Source organism: Haliotis rufescens, unplaced genomic scaffold, assembly GCF_023055435.1.
Source record: "Haliotis rufescens isolate VD_foot unplaced genomic scaffold, xgHalRufe1.0.p SCAF_18, whole genome shotgun sequence".
NCBI classification, from domain to species: domain Eukaryota; kingdom Metazoa; phylum Mollusca; class Gastropoda; order Lepetellida; family Haliotidae; genus Haliotis; species Haliotis rufescens.
In genome coordinates, this window is record NW_025963868.1 from 14,093,020 (window position 1) to 14,113,351 (window position 20,332).

General features: G+C 44.0%; 2 protein-coding genes across 2 annotated transcripts; one reads left to right on the forward strand and one right to left on the reverse strand.

Moving 5' to 3' along the window:
- Positions 1-6,372: 6,372 nt before the first annotated feature.
- On the forward strand, positions 6,373-8,020 carry LOC125381409 (spore wall protein 2-like). The gene is made up of 3 exons (XM_048397929.1): positions 6,373-6,436; positions 7,497-7,787; positions 7,830-8,020. The coding sequence occupies exons 1-3, from the start codon at positions 6,373-6,375 to the stop codon at positions 8,018-8,020; spliced, it is 546 nt and encodes a 181-aa protein (XP_048253886.1).
- LOC124112975 (vegetative cell wall protein gp1-like) lies at positions 8,017-11,605 on the reverse strand. The gene is made up of 4 exons (XM_048397930.1): positions 11,476-11,605; positions 10,856-10,965; positions 9,370-9,937; positions 8,017-9,329 (listed from the first exon to the last, which is right to left on the reverse strand). Exons 1-4 carry the CDS (start codon positions 11,603-11,605, stop codon positions 8,017-8,019), a joined length of 2,121 nt encoding a protein of 706 aa, XP_048253887.1.
- Positions 11,606-20,332: the final 8,727 nt, after the last annotated feature.

Here is a 20,332-nt window from a genome sequence, read left to right on the forward strand (position 1 = left end):
TTACAGTATCTTGCGGCTCAGATACCAATCCAAATATTGTGATAATTAACATGCATGTTTGTAGTGAAAATAGTAATTTAAAATGAATGTTCTAAAAGGAACGTAAATTAAACCACTGACGCGCTGCCACCGTACCCAATCTAACCGTCTAATCGCATTGGTCATTCCGATGCCTACCACAATACAACTTCTTTTGAGGATCGACAATTTAAAGAGTTTACATGACGGCAGCCTGTAAATAATCGAGTCTTGACCAGGCAATCCAGTGATTGACATCATGAGCATCGATCCACACAATTGGACTACGATGATAAGCATCAACCAAGTCAGCGAGCCTGACCGCCCGATCCCGTTAGTCGCCTACGACAAGCATAGTCATCTTTTACGACAAGCATGGGTTGTTGAAGACCTTTTCTACCCGGGTCTAGTGCGGATTCTGTCGAGGGAGCAGGTCCGATCAGTATAGTAGAATTTAATTTTCGCTGTCTCCGGCATTAATTACAATTGCATCAGTGTCCTCACTGTGTTGTTGTTTCGGTGTCATCATCAGTGGCAATGGCTTCGCGTGATATATGAAATGCCCAGGAAAGGAAATATATTAACGCTTAATGCTAAAATACTGAAAACATTGAATCAAACCTTTCAACGTCCAAACATATAAATCAATCATAGGTTTAGGTAATAATATTTACATGTAGGTATGTATAAGGGGTAAATTGATCCATTATATTGACGTACAAACATAGGCAAACTGAAACCACTTATTAACTTGGCATTAAGCCACCCAATGAACTCTCTTAAAAGTAAGAAGATACTTTAACCAAGCCACATCATATCATGGTATAAAAGAGCCACATTTGGTGGCCAGAGACATATTGTGAAGGTAGGCTAACTGGGTTGTTGAGCATCGAGAGCAACTATCTTGCCTTTATTCATCCAAAGTATTTCAAAGAGCTTGGATACATTCAGAGACTGAGGTGCATCTGGGTTAACTGACACCAGGGTCATTAACTTTCTATTCATTGCACCATCCAAAGACTCATATACATTCTGGGGCTGAAATATATCTGGGCTGCAGGACATCAAGCGCCATCAGCTTGCACTATCGAGGCTTTCATACATTCTCGGACTAAAGTACAACTGGCTTCCCTAACACCAAGCGCCACCAGCTTGCATCCATCAAGACATCCAGGGAGCTTTCATCAAGTCTGAGACTAAAGTACAACTGGCTTCACTGACGTCAAGCGCCACCAACTCGCATCAATCGAGACATCCAGGAAGCTTTCATCCATTCTGAGACTAAAGTACAACTGGCTTCTCTGACATCAAGCACCACCAGCTTGCATCCATCCAGACATCCAGGGAGCTTTCATCCATTCTGAGACTAAAGTACAACTGGCTTCTCTGACATCAAGCGCCACCAACTCGCATCCATTGAGACATCCAGGGAGCTTTCATACATTGTGAGACTAAAGTACAACTGGCTTCTCTGACATCAAGCACCACCAGCTTGCATCCATCCAGACATCCTAGGAGCTTTCATCCATTCTGAGACTAAAGCACAACTGGCTTCTCTGACGTCAAGCGCCACCAACTCGCATCCATCGATACATCCTAGGAGCTCTCATACATTCTGAGACTAAAGTACAACTGGCTTCTCTGACGTCAAGCGCCACCAACTCGCATCCATCGATACATCCTAGGAGCTTTCATACATTCTGAGACTAAAGTACACCTGGCTTCTCTGATATCAAGCGCCAACAGCTTGCATCCATCCAGACATCCAGGGAGCTTTCATACATTCTGAGACTAAAGCAAAACTGGCATCTCTGACATCAAGCGCCACCAGCTTCCATCCATCGAGGCATCCAGGGAGCTTTCATCCATTCTGAGACTAAAGCACAACTGGCTTCTCTGACGTCAAGCGCCACCAACTCGCATCCATCCAGACTTTCAGGGAGCTTTCATACATTCTGAGACTAAAGCACAACTGGCTTCTCTGACGTCAAGCGCCACCAACTCGCATCCATCCAGACTTTCAGGGAGCTTTCATACATTCTGAGACTAAAGTACAACTGGCGTCTCTGACATGAAGCGCCACCAGCTTGCATCCATCCAGACATCCAGGGAGCTTTCATCCATTCTGAGACTAAAGTACAACTGGCTTCTCTGACATCAAGCGCCACCAGCTTGCATCTATCAAGACATCCTAGGAGCTTTCATCCATTCTGAGACTAAAGCAAAACTGGCTTCTCTGACGTCAAGCGCCACCAACTCGCATCCATCGATACATCCTAGGAGCTTTCATCCATTCTGAGACTAAAGTACAACTGGCTTCTCTGACATCAAGCGCCACCAACTCGCATCCATTGAGACATCCTAGGAGCTTTCATCCATTCTGAGACTAAAGTACAACTGGCTTCTCTGACATCAAGCGCCACCAACTCACATCCATCCAGACATCCAGGGAGCTTTCATCCAGTCTGAGACTAAAGTACAACTGGCTTCTCTGACATAAAGCGCCTGCAGCTTGCATCCATCGAGACATCCAGGGAGCTTTCATCCATTCTGAGACTAAAGTACAACTGGCTTCTCTGACGTCAAGCGCCTCCACCTTGCACCCATCGAGACATCCAGGGAGCTTTCATTCATTCTGAGACTAAAACACAACTGGCTTCTCTGACATTAAGCACCACCAGCTTGCATCCATCCAGACATCCAGGGAGTTTTCATCCATTCTGAGACTAAAGTACAACTGGCTTCTCTGACATCAAGCGCCACCAGCTTGCATCCATCCAGACATCCTAGGAGCATTCATCCATTCTGAGACTAAAGCACAACTGGCTTCTCTGACGTCAAGCGCCACCAACTCGCATCCATCGATACATCCTAGGAGCTTTCATACATTGTGAGACTAAAGTACAACTGGCATCTCTGATATTAAGCGCCACCAACTTCCATCCACCCAGACATCCAGGGAGCTTTCATCCAGTCTGAGACTAAAGTACAACTGGCTTCTCTGACGTCAAGCGCCACCAACTCGCATCCATCCAGACTTTCAGGGAGCTTTCATACATTCTGAGACTAAAGCAAAACTGGCATCTCTGACATCAAGCGCCACCAGCTTCCATCCATCCAGACTTTCAAGGAGCTTTCATACATTCTGAGACTAAAGCAAAACTGGCATCTCTGACATCAAGCGCCACCAGCTTCCATCCATCGAGACATCCAGGGAGCTTTCATCCTATTCTGAGACTAAAGCAAAACTGGCATCTCTGACATCAAGCGCCACCAACTCACATCCATCCAGACATCCAGGGAGCTTTCATACATTTTTAGACTAAAGCACAACTAGCTTCTCTGACGTCAAGCGCTACCAACTGAAATATATCTGGGCTGCAGGACATCAAGCGCCATCAGCTTGCACTATCGAGGCTTTCATACATTCTCGGACTAAAGTACAACTGGCTTCCCTAACACCAAGCGCCACCAGCTTGCATCCATCAAGACATCCAGGGAGCTTTCATCCAGTCTGAGACTAAAGTACAACTGGCTTCACTGACGTCAAGCGCCACCAACTCGCATCAATCGAGACATCCAGGAAGCTTTTATCCATTCTGAGACTAAAGTACAACTGGCTTCTCTGACATCAAGCACCACCAGCTTGCATCCATCCAGACATCCAGGGAGCTTTCATCCATTCTGAGACTAAAGTACAACTGGCTTCTCTGACATCAAGCACCACCAGCTTGCATCCATCCAGACATCCAGGGAGCTTTCATCCATTCTGAGACTAAAGTACAACTGGCTTCTCTGACATCAAGCGCCACCAACTCACATCCATCCAGACATCCAGGGAGCTTTCATCCAGTCTGAGACTAAAGTACAACTGGCTTCTCTGACATAAAGCGCCTGCAGCTTGCATCCATCGAGACATCCAGGGAGCTTTCATCCATTCTGAGACTAAAGAACAACTGGCTTCTCTGACGTCAAGCGCCTCCACCTTGCACCCATCGAGACATCCAGGGAGCATTCATCCATTCTGAGACTAAAGCACAACTGGCTTCTCTGACGTTAAGCGCCTGCAGCTTGCATCCATCAAGACATCCAGGGAGCTTTCATCCATTCTGTGACTAAAGTACAACAGGCTTCTCTGACGTCAAGCTCCACCAACTTGCTTCATTTGGTCATCAAAGGGGCTCTTGTATACTATGAGACTAAGGTACCAGTGGTTTGCATCCATCGAGACACCCTGGGAGCTGTCATATTACATCTGGGATTTAGGACATCAAGGGCCATCTCATTGTCTTTTTAAGTCATCCAAGGAATTGTTGATTACATCCATGTACAACTGAAGTTGACAAGCGACAGACCAGGAAGTGGTTTATGGTATTGGAATAAAGCTATGCAAAAGGTATTAAAAGACAAGACTGTATGAGTTTTGCATACAACATTGACAGACTTGCGTGTCATCTTTTGCACACATTGGACAGTGAAAGAGGGAAACAGTGTTCATCCAAAGCACAGAAACAAAGTAAAACGTTTATTTTGATGTGAGGAGCGTTATCCTCATTGATGTATCAATGTGTGAAATCAATGTACTTTTAATGGTAGTTAAAATCATGCGACATTCATATTGTAAGCCCAATATGTGAAATTAGGAGATGAAATATGATTTTTAGTTAGCAAGGCAGATCTCATTATCTTCCAACTCTTTATTCAGACAGATAAGATCTTAATTATCAATTCATCAGATGTGTTTTCTGTTGTATCTCCGTCCTTCCGACTTTCCTCCTGAAACTATAAATGGGTGTCAAGCAGAACAAAAGGATGTCTGGCACTACAATAGGATGTCTAGCACTACAATAGGATGTCTGGCACTACAATAGGATGTCTGGCACTACAATAGGATGTCTAGCATTACAGTAGGATGTCTAGCACTACAATAGGATGTCTGGCACTACAATAGGATGTCTTGCACTACAGTAGGATGTCTAGCACTACAATAGGATGTCTGGCACTACAATAGGATGTCTGGCACTACAATAGGATGTCTTGCACTACAATAGGATGTCTAGCACTACAATAGGATGTCTGGCACTACAATAGGATGTCTAGCACCACAATAGGATGTCTGGCACTACAATAGGACGTCTTGCACTACAGTAGGATGTCTAGCACTACAATAGGATGTCTGGCACTACAATAGGATGTCTTGCACCACAATAGGATGTCTGGCACTACAATAGGATGTCTGGCACTACAATAGGATGTCTGGCACTACAATAGGATGTCTAGCACTACAATAGGATGTCTGGCACTACAATAGGATGTCTAGCACCACAATAGGATGTCTGGCACTACAATAGGATGTCTTGCACTACAGTAGGATGTCTAGCACTACAATAGGATGTCTGGCACTACAATAGGATGTCTTGCACCACAATAGGATGTCTGGCACTACAATAGGATGTCTTGCACTACAGTAGGATGTCTAGCACTACAATAGGATGTCTGGCACTACAATAGGATGTCTGGCACTACAATAGGATGTCTAGCACCACAATAGGATGTCTGGCACTACAATAGGATGTCTTGCACTACAGTAGGATGTCTAGCACTACAATAGGATGTCTGGCACTACAATAGGATGTCTTGCACCACAATAGGATGTCTGGCACTACAATAGGATGTCTTGCACTACAGTAGGATGTCTAGCACTACAATAGGATGTCTGGCACTACAATAGGATGTCTAGCACTACAATAGGATGTCTTGCACTACAATAGGATGTCTGGCACTACAATAGGATGTCTGGCACTACAATATGATGTCTTGCACTACAATAGGATGTCTAGCACTACAATAGGATGTCTGGCACTACAATAGGATGTCTAGCACTGCAATAGGATGTCTAGCACTACAATATGACTCTCATTTGTGCATATATAACCAAATGTTTACTGCAGGGCAGCTAAAAGTTGAATATATAACAAATCACAAGGTAATGGAGTGGTTGATGATGTAGAAAGACAGTATACTGCTTCTCCAAATGTTGTGATGTTGCACATGTGTGTAATTTTAATCATGTTTATGCACTTTTTATTCATTCATCGTCTTGTTTGCCACAGGAATGATTCAATGATTATATGGAACTTCATGTGTGCTAAATTGCATCCATAATAGTCCACATTACATGCGGTATTCAAATATTCCTTTTTAAAAATCAGAATTATGAAATGAAAGGTTATATTAAAAAAACATGGTATTTCCATGCTTCGCCTCCCTTAAAAGCCACATCAGATCCTTATCATTACTGGGAATGATTTTATGATATGTTTGTTTTAGTTTTCAGCAGGTGCGTGCTCCCTCATGAACTGTAAATGGAAAACTCGCTGTGTGGAGACACGTCGTGGTGGCGCAGCCTGCGTTGAGGGTAAGGCGTTTTTTTACCAAGTTAAGACCTTATCATTATTGGATTATTAAAATAGGATGTGCTCTGTCTGATAATGCTTTTTGCCCGACTGTCGACTGTCGACTGAATAGTCTTGACAAGCATTCGTGTAAGAGTGAATGAACATTTAGGTTTTTTAAGTCCAAGAGCAAGAGACACATATGTTTGCAATCAGCTGATAGCATTGCCGCTTTGGGTATAATTTCAGATCAACAGATCAACAGTTTCTTGAATTTAGTTGAAAGTTCTTAGGAAACACACAATCCGGACTCTGTGTCACTGCGTAGATGTTTGCAATGTCCGACTGTGATTTTTACAGTATCAGTGTCAACACTGTTTGGTGACTAGTGTCAATGGCAATGACGATGATAATAATATAATGATATAAGTTATCCCAAGGGAAGGAGATGATTTAACGTAAAAAATAACCCTCAAAACCTTGAATCCCAGGTGAGAGTGCAGCTGAGATGATGATGAGGTGAGGTGAAATGGGGTTCAACGTCGCGTCCAAGATTATAACACTTATATTGTGACGTGTGTTTCTATGCGTGCGTGCGTGCGTGCGTGCGTGCGTGCGTGCGTGCGTGTGTGTGTCTGTTTATGCTAGTCCGGACTGATGCCGATTTATAGTGCTAGCCCACTGAGATACCATACCGCAGTTTAACACGAATACCCCGCTCAGACACCGTATACTGACTCCGAGCCGACCAGTCCTTGTTTTAGCCCCTCAATGCCGAGCGCCAGAAAGGGTAACAAGTAGTACCATCTTTCAACGTCTTTTGGTATGACGCGGCCGGGGATCGAACCCCGGACCTTCCGCTCTCCGGGCGGACGCTCTACTACTTGATCACGGAGGCGGTCTGAGGGTTATGGTGAAGCCGTTGGTGAGAGTGTATCTGAGGGTGATGACGAAACTGAGGTGAGGGTGAAGTGAGGTTGAAGCTGAAGCTGAGGGTGAACGTAAAATTGTATGTGGTGAAGAAGCTGTGTCTGGTGATAAAGCTGATGTTGAGACAAGCTGAGGGTTAAGGTGATGCTGAAGCTGATTGCGATGGTAAAGTTGAAGGTGGTGGTGAAACTGGATATGATGGCAAAGATGAGTTTGAATGTGTAGAGAGTCATGGCAAAGGTGATGGTGAGGGTGATGATGAAGCTGAGGGTGGTGTTGATGCTAAGGGTGAGAGTGGTGATGCGGGTGAGGGTGTGGGTGATGATGAAGCTGAGGGTGGTGTTGACGCTAAGGGTGAGAGTGGTGATGCGGGTGCGGGTAAGGGTGATGATGAAGCTGAGGGTGGTGTTGACGCTAAGGGTGAGAGTGGTGATGCGGATGAGGGTAAGGGTGATGATGAAGCTGAGGGTGGTGTTGACGCTTAAGGTGAGAGTGGTGATGCGGGTGCGGGTAAGGGTGATGATGAAGCTGAGGGTGGTGTTGACGCTAAGGGTGAGAGTGGTGATGCGGGTGAGGATAAGGGTGAAGCTGAGGGTGGTGTTGACGCTAAGGGTGAGAGTGGTGATGCGGATGAGGGTAAGGGTGATGATGAAGCTGAGGGTGGTGTTGACGCTTAAGGTGAGAGTGGTGATGCAGGTGCGGGTAAGGGTGATGATGAAGCTGAGGGTGGTGTTGACGCTAAGGGTGAGAGTGGTGATGCGGGTGAGGGTAAGGGTGAAGCTGAGGGTGGTGTTGACGCTAAGGGTGAGAGTGGTGATGCGGGTGAGGGTGTGGGTGATGATGAAGCTGAGGGTGGTGTTGACGCTAAGGGTGAGAGTGGTGATGCGGGTGAGGGTAAGGGTGATGATGAAGCTGAGGGTGGTGTTGACGCTAAGGGTGAGAGTGGTGATGCGGGTGAGGGTAAGGGTGAAGCTGAGGGTGGTGTTGACGCTAAGGGTGAGAGTGGTGATGCGGGTGAGGGTGTGGGTGATGATGAAGCTGAGGGTGGTGTTGATGCTAAGGTTGAGAGTGGTGATGCGGGTGAGGGTAAGGGTGAAGTTGAGGGTGGTGTTGGCGCTAAGGGTGAGAGTGTTGATGCGGGTGAGGGTAAGGGTGAAGCTGAGGGTGGTGTTGGCGCTAAGGTTGAGAGTGGTGATGCGGGTGAGGGTGATGATGAAGTTGAGGGTGGTGTTGACGCTGAGGGTGAGAGTGGTGATGCGGATGAGGGTAAGGGTGATGATGAAGTTGAGGGTGGTGTTGGCGCTAAGGTTGAGAGTGGTGATGCGGGTGAGGGTGATGATGAAGTTGAGGGTGGTGTTGACGCTGAGGGTGAGAGTGGTGATGCGGGTGAGGTTAAGGGTGAAGCTGAGGGTGGTGTTGGCGCTAAGGGTGAGAGTGGTGATGCGGGTGATGGTGAGGGTGATGATGAAGCTGAGGGTGGTGTTGATGCTAAGGGTGAGAGTGGTGATGCGGGTGAGGATAAGGGTGAAGCTGAGGGTGGTGTTGACGCTAAGGGTGAGAGTGGTGATGCGGGTGATGGTGAGGGTGATGATGAAGCTAAAGGTGGTGTTGACGCTAAGGGTGAGAGTGGTGATGCGGGTGAGGGTGATGATGAAGCTGAGGGTGGTGTTGACTCTAAGGGTGAGAGTGGTGATGCGGGTGAGGGTAAGGGTGATGATGAAGCTGAGGGTGGTGTTGACGCTAAGGGTGAGAGTGGTGATGCGGGTGAGGGTAAGGGTGATGATGAAGCTGAGGGTGGTGTTGATGCTAAGGGTGAGAGTGGTGATGCGAGTGCGGGTAAGGGTGATGATGAAGCTGAGGGTGGTGTTGACGCTGAGGGTGAGAGTGGTGATGCAGGTGAGGGTGAGGGTGATGATGAAGCTGAGGGTGGTGTTGATGCTAAGGGTGAGAGTGGTGATACGGATGAGGGTGTGGGTGATGATGAAGCTGAGGGTGGTGTTGACTCTAAGGGTGAGAGTGGTGATGCGGGTGCGGGTAAGGGTGAAGCTGAGGGTGGTGTTGACGCTAAGGGTGAGAGTGGTGATGCGGGTGAGGGTAAGGGTGATGATGAAGCTGAGGGTGGTGTTGACGCTAAGGGTGAGAGTGGTGATGCGGGTGAGGGTGATGATGAAGCTAAGGGTGGTGTTGATGCTAAGGGTGAGAGTGGTGATGCGGGTGAGGGTGATGATGAAGCTGAGGGTGGTGTTGACGCTAAGGGTGAGAGTGGTGATGCGGGTGAGGGTAAGGGTGATGATGAAGCTGAGGGTGGTGTTGACGCTAAGGGTGAGAGTGGTGATGCGGGTGAGGGTAAGGGTGAAACTGATGGTGATGTTTAAGCTGACTGTGATGGTCAAGCTCGGGATGAGGGTGATCTTTGAAGTTGAGGTTAAGAATGTATCTTTGGGTGATGGTTGGATGACGAGGATTAAGGGTAAGCTGAGTCTGTTGATGGGGCTCAAAGTGCAAATGAGTGTGATGGTGAAACTGAGGTTGACAATATAATTGAGGATGATGGAGAAGCTGGAGGTGAGGATGTAGATGGGCATGAAGGTAAGCTGATGTTGAGGATGTAACATTTTAACAAATCAAGTATTGTCCGTTTTAACTTATTTTGAACAGGAAAATTATTGCACTCAACAGTTTAATTTACTCACCGATTTAACTGTCTCCTGTGTCGTTAATATAAACGTCAGCCCGAAATATCAGCTAACATGCACAGGTCACACTGTCATCAGCGCCTTGGAATCGAGATGCCTAACGGATTGTCCAGCCAGGAAGTGTGTGGCGGGATACAGTTTCAACCCTGCAACCAACAACTGTGAAAGACGTAAGTCATTTTTTTCGGGTCATCTAATTTGACAAGGTGTTATTCAAACGTGCGTATTGTCTTAGCTAACTTTGTCAGTCAAAGGCAAATCTTTCATTTATAGGTTTAGTATCAATGTTAGTCTATTGTTTCATCTTCAATTTACTGGGGCGGTCGGGTAGCCTAGTGGTTAAAGCGTTCGCTCGTCACGCCGAAGACCCGGGTGCGAATCCCGACATGGGTGATATGCGTGAGGCCCTTTTCTGGTGTCACGAATCGTGATATTGCTGGAATGTTGCTAAAAGCGGCGTAAAACCAATCTCACTCGCTCACCCACTCTTCAATTTACTGATAATATACAACGCTAAAATCATAATGAAAACGTGTTGAACCACGCAGCAAGAAAGTATTAATGTCTTGTGTACAAAAGATAATTATGTTCAATAATCTATATTCATATATAATGTATACATGTATCCCATATGTTATTTTCAATATTGATGCTGGGAAAATATGTTTACCAGGCTGCAAAAGATATGGTAACGGATTCACGACATACCATAACCTGGGTATCACCGGACACAATGATAAAAAACTAACTGGTGTAACTAAAGAAGAGTGTTGTGACCTGTGCATTAGAGCGGAGAGATATAGATGTATTACCTACGAGTACAAATACAGTACTAAACAGTGCAACCTGTCCAAAATCGGGTACTATGATGTACTCTTCATCAACAGAGAGACGGGACAACAAGGATGGATCCTTGCAGTTAGAAACTGTGCATAACATAACAGGTGTGAAAATGGGGGAAATGTCTACAGATGTTCCTCCTTGACCTTTCATGATGCAAGTACAAATCAATGGTATTAATTCCATCAGCTGCTCATATCTGCTCCATGGTGTGACAAGCAGCACACCAAGTTTGCTCGTAGGTCAATATGACTTGAGAGGCCTTGGTAACACGTTTAGTACTTGCAACCAGACTAAGTGTCATGGTCGTTTAAGCGTTGACATATGCTCTCTACTCCATATAGGAAGATAGAAGGATTGGAAGAAGGGCTTCGACTTGGACTAATCACAATATGATTGTGACAGTTTGCATCTACCTATTTGCGTTAAATACTATTTTAAGGGTATCTCAGGCGTGAGAAACACCAATCAGATTGAGAACTCAGTTGCAATAAATATTGTGTTTTGCCTCTGTACAATGCAAATGGTGTGTATCCATGTATGATTAAAATAAGCACCTGATTACACCTGCACCTACACAAGAACAACGCCATTACCCCCATCCACATCCATGCCAGCACCCATACCCACACCTACATCCACAGCCACTAGAACAACCACATTCACAGTCACATCCACACCTACACCTTCATCCAGACCCAAACCAACAACAACATCCACACCCATGCCCACACCTACATCCACACCCATACACACGCACACACACACACACGCACACACACACGCACGCACACACGCACCCACACGCGCACGCACGCACGCACACTCACACGCACACACACTCGCAACATCACCCACACACACACTCACACACACACCCACATCCACTCACATCCACACTCACATCCCTATTCACACCCACACCCAGCTGAACGTTAGTTTGGAAATGTTCCCCCCGATACCTTTAGGAGCGCCTGGTTTCCCCTCCCCTGCTTCTTTGACATCTGTTGTAGTTTTCTTCTCTCGTTATTTATCCATTATCTTGTTTTGTGTATTCATGTGCTAAAGGTACTGCTATTGTCAGCTTTTGCGTGGACAGTTATCAATTATATTTAAATACCGTGGACATGTTTGATTGCTGGGTGATATATATATTAGGCGTGACCACTAATGAAAAGAAAACGTTACATAAAGATTACAAAGTATTTTGAAAAAGATGGTGGTTAGTGTGCGCTTTATGTCAATACCTATGAGTTGGAAATCATGTTATCTTATGTCAAATATCAAATATATATTATCAAATATAGTAATCTCCTAGAATCCCCATTCTCAGACTTGGAAACTATTGCTGTTTTAGTGCTGTGTTCATGATACAGTGAATTTGAAATGCAATAGCTCTTCCATTTAGTTCCACCCAACCTTATGATAAAGATGGTCAAAGCATAAGCTTCAGTCTTGAAATCTCAACAAACACGTGTCACGTGTTCATGGTGTCAACTTGATACAGAACACATGTACAAGATTACGAACATGTTTATTGTTGTGATTTAAAAATCTTCACAATGTTAACAATCAGAACACATGAACAAGAAAACACAGAACTATCAATACCATCTGTTGTAAAGTGTGACTGTTCTATGCTGACGCTACTCTATGCCGAAATAAACGTATGTTGCAATTTTCATTTCTTGTACATTTTTGCTGGGCTGAACACAAGATGATTAGAATGAGACATGGTTTAGAATACAAAAACACACATAAAATAGATACAGGTTTTGTTGCTTCACAACAGTTCCTTTTCATGTTTTAGAGTTTCATACATAACACAGAAAGTTACGCTCCTTTCAAGAAATGGTCTGTGTGATGTGTTATTGAGTGAGTGCGTGAGTGAGTGAGTGAATGAGATATCAATCGACAAAGGACAGTTAAACAGTAAAGTATATTACAGTTGAAAACATATATACTGAACCAAATTAAAAACTTCACAATCCTAAAATTATAACATTTTGACCAGTTATCATTGTGGGCCCTTATTGTGTATTTAAACAGTAATGGCCACGTATTGTCTTCAGATAACACCCGTTTTTGTGCAGGTGAATCGATCAAAATCATGTGCACAGCACTATAGTGGCAAAAGTGTTTTTTCACGTGCAACTGGTCATGTGGCCATAATACCGCACGTGTTTTCAGCCATACTTGTTAGCAGTCATTAACAAAAAAAGAAAAACACAAGAAAACAAAAGTCTTTACGGACATTTGTCATGCCACGCCTTTCAAATGTGCAACGTGAACGTGCCAACACAGCAATTTTGACAAGGAATTTCCTTCAGAATGCGGGAGTCAACGTCATGGACTGGCCGTCAAGGTCTCCCGACCTCAATCCCATCGGACACGTCTGGTATGCTCTTGGCAGAAGTCTGCGCACTCTCCAGAACCAACCACAGAATTTGCAAGACCTTGGCACCATTTTGCAGCAACATTGCCAGTAAACGGTGGCTCTTGGGCCAATCTGGTGATACAGAACTCTGAAATCTGTGGTTCTTGGAAATATCGTCATTGGCCGAACCAGCCTGACAATAATTCTTTTAGTTTTCATAGCTTTTCATGTCCTTATTTCCGGAGTTTAAGACCCATGTAGCCCTGGTGACACTTTGGCTAAACATTCTTCCTCATCTAACTATGTACCTCAATTTAAAAAGTATCAAAGCAGCAAGAAACGAAAACTATTAACTTAAATCAGATAATGGGGAAGATTATAATGAAATATTTTCAAATTTTATGCTTCATACAGCCCTTCATACAGGGCTGATAACATACAGATAACATGAGCTCTTAAAACACTTATCAGAAACATGTTTAAAAACCCTTCTATAAATGTTGACGAAATATGGACACATGGAAACTTTCTGTCATCATGGACGAGATCATGCGCATCCATCAAATTATAGACCAATTTCATTGACAGCTGCGTTTGCAAAACCATTTATTATCCACGTGGTGAAGAAACATGTGGTAAGATACTTATTCCGTACGTCAAACGTGTGTCGTCCAAGGTTGACCTTGTTTAATTCGTTTTGATTGGATAACCGTGACCTCTGTGACACCGGGACTACCTTTTTCATTCATAAAAAATAGCGAGACGTCATTCATTTTGCAACTACAATGCACTGAGCCATCTCATGAGTACATCCCAATGTAAAGAAGCCAAAGCTTGGGATATACATTTTCGACCATCATTTGACATGTTTGCACATATTTAATATCTAAAGACAAAATGCCTAGAGGATCTATATTTGTTGGAAGTGGTCTAAAATTTAAAGTTTGGAATGGATCCTTCACTTACATCGATCATGAATTGAACTATTGCTCCAGTGTGTATGCTGGACCATGCATAGTAATTAAGAAATAACAAACAAACCACCACCAAGGGCTTGGCCAATGTCTTGGTGCCTTTCGAACACCTCCTGTTGATAGCCTCTATGTTGTTTTGATGATCCTTAAAGCAACGCCATATTAAATCTTTTCTTCCATACGTTACCGAATTGCGTTCCCCCAATCCTGCTTATCAGTTGTTATCATTCACCTTCTTAACAGGATCTTTTCAATAATGTTTGTGCTAATTAATTATTGGTGTTTTAAAAATAGTGTCATGTCTTGTATTTATTATGATATTATCATCTACCGAGATTTTTGAGAGTGGTTATTCTTTGGGAGTGAGTGAGTGAGTGAGTTGGGTTTAACGCCACTTTTAATATTATTCCAGTTATATCACGGCGTGTCAGCTCGGGGAAAGCCCGAAGTGATGCAGGTCTCAGACGTTTACCACTTCGGTGAAACGACCAATGGTGCTTACAAACCTAGAAACATAATCGAGGCGATCCGGGATTCGAACCCACAATCATATGTTGCTGGCGTGCCCAAGGGACGCAACTCTGCACAGCAAATCGTGGTGCCTTAGACGACTGGGCCACCTGTGAGCATGTGGTTGCTGGGGACCGATGTAAACCTAGAATCTCCAAGGGGCGCCATTGTTGTAATCTACATCTTATGGACGCAGTGGGTGTTCTCGATGCTCGAGATGCTGCGGAAATAAAGACAGTACGCCAACAGATAAAACTGACATGACTGCATCCGTCATATGTTGTATTTCTTTACTTTTATAATGTCTGTTTCGTTAAATCTAAAACGTCAACGCCAGAGAGCAATTAGTCTCGATCTGCTGCAATGGATTCCATAGTGGTGACCATTATCTGAACGACTACTTAGAGTGATCCCGTAGTTTGGGGTCAGTTCAGTACATAAAAGTGGCTTAATATAACGAATCACCAGGAAATGGATATTTCGTAAAAGGCAGAAGTAGCGTAGAATAAGATAAACAAATCTAAACTGGAAATGGATCTTCTTTTGTTGCATTTAGTTGATTCAATATCCAGGGGCTTTTCGGTTAAATTTGGTCTCAGTACAATGGAAAATCAATTATTTCCCTCGAAACCACGACTTGCAAATCACCAGTGACAGTAGGCGTCGAATGAAACTACTGCCCCGAGAGTTCTATAGCTATGAACCTGCGTTCCCTCTCTCAGGTCTGCTGATAACTTTAGATCCAACTATTTTTATAAACACTATGCATTTTCATCTCGTGCTATCATACACAAACACAGCACATGGGTACAATGTGCGAAGCCCATTTCTGGTGTCCCCGGTCATGACATTGATGGAATATTGCTAAAAGCGACGTCAAACCATACTCACGCACTCGCTCACTCTCACTCACTTATTCACTCACTCATTAAAAAATTGATTACAAAATTCACGAAAGATCATGTTTCTCACAATGCACGGACTTCTCACATCAAATGATGTTGGTTGTGTTTGGGCAATCGTTTCCAGCCTGAATTCAGTTTCCTTTAGCCCAAGTACTGAAACCTAATCACAATCTAACAACGTACACATTCGTTTGATCGGCACTTTACAATTTTAAATTCCCACATTTTTTTAAATATGCAAAGTTAACTATCTAGAAATCCATTATAGATCAGCATGCGAGTAAATTGCCAGGACATCATATTTATTTACACATCTTGTTTTCCTAAAGGTAGAAAGTATAAGATTTCCAATGATTTTGTTACTTTAATGGAATGCATAGTTTCTGACATAATGTATATTTTTACTTTGATAAAATCTCAGTTTCTGAAGGTTTTCTGGTGTGGGTGTGCGTACTGGAAATACGGCTGTGTGTGTGTGTGTGTGTGTGTGTGTGTGTGTGTATGTGTATTTATACTCACACGCAAAAGAAACGCAAGTTGTTTTAAGCAATTAGGTAACAAACACGGAACCATAAATTGATACGAGTTTTAGCATGTAGTGAAGCCTGATGGTGTTATCAATATTTTTGGTTGCATTTTGGAAGCCCCAAGTAAAAACGCAACATAAAAAACGAATCGCCAAAACGCACCATTTCAATGAATATGTGGGTATCATGCACACATTTCTCGCGAAATCGAACTGTCATGAACTGTAGCGGGTATAAAACTGTGGCCGATTCTTGGACATACCACTCCTTGGTCAACAATACCACGCCTAACTCAAATTCAGAGAAATCAGGCTATCGGACGTTTGGACCTGGAGAGTCTGTCCAAGATGTTGCCCGTCATTTCAATGTTAACATAGCCATAATTTACCGTCTCCTGCATCGATACAATGCTACACAGACCACAGATGACCTTCCTCGGAGCTGTCGTCCTAGGGTCACCACACCTCGACAAGATCGGCAGAATACCCGTCAACACCAGCGACATCCGTTCCTAACTGCAAGTGAAAGTGCTCGACAGACCATAGGAACACATAATCGACACATTTGCCGGGACAAATCCGACGTCTCCGTTCCAACAACCTCAGATGTCGCCGACCCGCACGTCGTCCTGTTCTCCAACCACGGCATCGACAAGCACGACTTCATTGGGCAGAGGGTCATCGCAATTGGCGTCATCGTGAGTGGAAGCGTGTCATCTTCTCTGATGAAAGTCGCTTTTGTGTCTCCCATGCAGACGGAAGAGTCAGAATTTGGCGGCGTCGAGGTGATCGTTTCGCTGACAGAAACGTTGTGGAAAGGGATCCATGGGGTGGACCTAGCGTCATGATATGGGCAGGGATTGGACTTAATGCGAGTCTTGGACCCATGTGCTTTCTGAATGTTGGTCAAGGTCGGGGACACGGCGTCACTGCTCAGCGGTATATCGACCAAGTGATCAGACCCCACGTTGTTCCATTTTTTGCAGAACATCAACAACACATTTTCCAGCAGGACAACGCTCGTTCCCATGTTGCCAGAGCCACCATGGCCTGCAACAACACAACATCCTTGTTCTACCGTGGCCAGCCCTCAGCCCTGATCTGAACCCCATCGAACACTTGTGGGATGAGTTTCAAAGGCGCCTGCACAATGTGCGCCCAGTCCCTACAACTGCCGATGAACTACGCACGGTTGCTCTGGATGTGTGCAGGAGGATCCCTAGGGCCTTCACAAATCGTTTGATCCACTCAATGTACAGGAGATGTGTGGCAGTGATCAATGCACCAGGTATTGACTGACATTTTGGGTATTGACCTGAAACTGTGTAAGCCCTGAACATTTGAAAAACCAAAACAATTATGTCATCTGCCTTTTAATCCATTAAACTGTCTTCAGTCAAATTTTTGTCAATCTTGCCCTATTTGTATTTCTTGTATTTACTGTTCAAAACAAATAACATGTATACTGCATACTCGACGTGCGTTTCTTTTGCGTGTGAGTATATTTGTTTCTTGTTTAACGCCGCACACAGAAATATCGCAGCTGTATGACGACGGTGTGTACATAATCTAGTCTGGACCGGAAATCCAGTGATTGACATCATGAGCATCGATCTACGCAATTGGCCATGGGATACGATGACATGCGTCAACCAAGCCTGACCACCCGATCCCGTTAGTCGCCCCTCACGGCAAGTCTGGGTTGCTGAAGACTGTGGTCAACCGAAACCGTTCGCTGGAGTATTACTTAACGTTACAACCTTTAGGTAATTTATGTGAGTCGCCTGCTGTTGGGGACAAGTTTCACTATCTATTTCCAGGTGAAGCTCTTCACCAATTGCGGATATTGTATTTTCCAGAATAAGTGTCACATTGGCCAAATCTGTATCAATTAAAAGTTTTTTCTCCGTTCAAAAAGCAAAGAAGTATTTAAAATGTGTCGACAGATATTAGATGCATAAAAACATGATGTAATTCTGTGGACCCTGTAACAACTTATTATCAAGTGCCTGCTCACGCCGGTATGCCGCCCTTGTGTTGTATCTATGTATATATTCCTGCACAACCGCTGGTGGATTTTGAGAAATAAACTGAACTGATGAGGCTGGTCTGTTATGAGCTCGGTCCAAACTACACTCTCGCCTCTGAGTGAACATGTATCAGTGCAACAAAGCGTTCGAAAGAATTACGTAGAGGGGAATGTCCGAGTAACTCTCCATTCCTTTAAATTAATGGAGCAGAGGCCCCGCTGGAGTTACTCATTCCTACTTTTACACTTTGACAAAATATTCTGTAGTTGAAAATATTTGAAAAATTCAAATGCTGCTTCAAGATAATATACAGTTGGCAAGCAACACTCCATTCCTGAAAAATAATGGAGCGTTCAAACAATAGAATGACGTCACAGATGTGTTTTTATTTCAAGGAATGGAGAGTTACTCGGACATTCCCCTCTACATAATGGAGCCCCGCAGGGGCCGAGGCCCATTATTTTTAAGGAACTTTTACACGTTGACAAAATATTCTGTTGTGGAAAATACTTGAAAAATAAACCAGAACTCTTTGTTGTCTGTGTTAATACTGCGTGAGTCGCCCTTGCGTGATGCACGAGGAATGCGTTCTCTGCCGCTGTTGCACGTGCGCCAAGTTCCGTCGCGAGCTGACATTTACAATTCAAGGTACATGGCTCTTCATAATTTAGTTGGGCCCTAAACTAGTATTTATCAATCGCTTGCATATTGTCAATACATGCTGACGGGAATAATAGGAAATATAGAGCCCCGAACAAGGATATATATATTACCTAATTTGTATTTCTCGTCCAAGTTTTATCTAATGGCTGTAAATATGAACATTGTTGTAGGTAACCTGCTCTAAGACAATATTTTTTCATATTATTTTGAGCTTTTAAGCATTATGCAAAATTATGAAAATATTCAATAGTTATTTTCACACGATTCCTTCATGTGCCGCAGCAGCTGAGGTTGACGATGACACGTTCCAAATCAACGATGCAGTTTCGAACCCCGCTGGCGACACGATTTCGAAAAGAAATTGAAATTATTTACTTGTAAATAAATGTAAAAAATAGTACCGTCTATTCCAAGTGGAAATTAATTCAGAGGTTGGTTCAAGATAATGTACAGTTGACAAACAACTCTCCATTACTGAAAAGTAATGGAGCGTTCGAACAATAGAATGGCGTCACAGATGAGTTTTAATGTCGCTTTATGTGTGTGGTCGACTCGAGATTTTGGGGTAAATTTATACAACTAGAAACGTAGTGGGTGGGTTAATTTAAGGGAATGTGTATGGGCGGCTGACGTCGTACCTACTATTAAGTCGTGTATTGTGGAAGCATTTGTCCAGGCGGCCGTAGTGACTGGGAAGACGCCCCGTGAATGCTCGGCTAGACGGCAGCCATGTTTGAGAGGGCCGAGATGTAAGGAGCGTGTTCATTGGTTGTGTCCGCGTACTCCTAGTCACATGGTCCGTGTGTCAGCCAACCCTGGGAAGGGAATCGTCACCGTGTACGAAATACGCATTATGTCGGAAAACGCACATAAAATCCCAATCTCACTCTCTCTCTCTCTCTCTCTCTCTCTCTCTCTCTCTTTCTCTCTCATCAAAACACACCTAACATTACAAACATCCGCTAAGAAGGGCACACACACACACTCACACACACACACACACACACACACACACCACCACCACCACCACCACCAATCTATAAAACAAAATTTAAAAAACATATCACACCACCTCAGATCTCCCTTCGCCCCTCCACCTCCGGCAAAATTCTAAATTCTAAATTCTTCAAAATATAAATAAACAACCGTAACGCCCTCTCAGGTTGCTTCTTATTTCGAACAAACCTCCTTATATCTTTGACGAACCACTCTAAATAGCCTTGCGGGCCCGTGTGCGAAATACGCATAATGGTAGAAAGCGCACGTAAAATCTCCAAACCATCCTCATCAGGGAATCATCTGACGTCCTTCATCCAGCAGTCGAGTTGAGTCGACTCCCGTATCTTGCGTCAACACCTTTCATTGTCATTGACTTCTAGTTTTCTGGGATAATTTTGAGATCAGTACTAGTTGTGGGTGAAGGACTTGAATAGGTTTTGTTTGGGGATATTTTATGACGGGAGTTGGG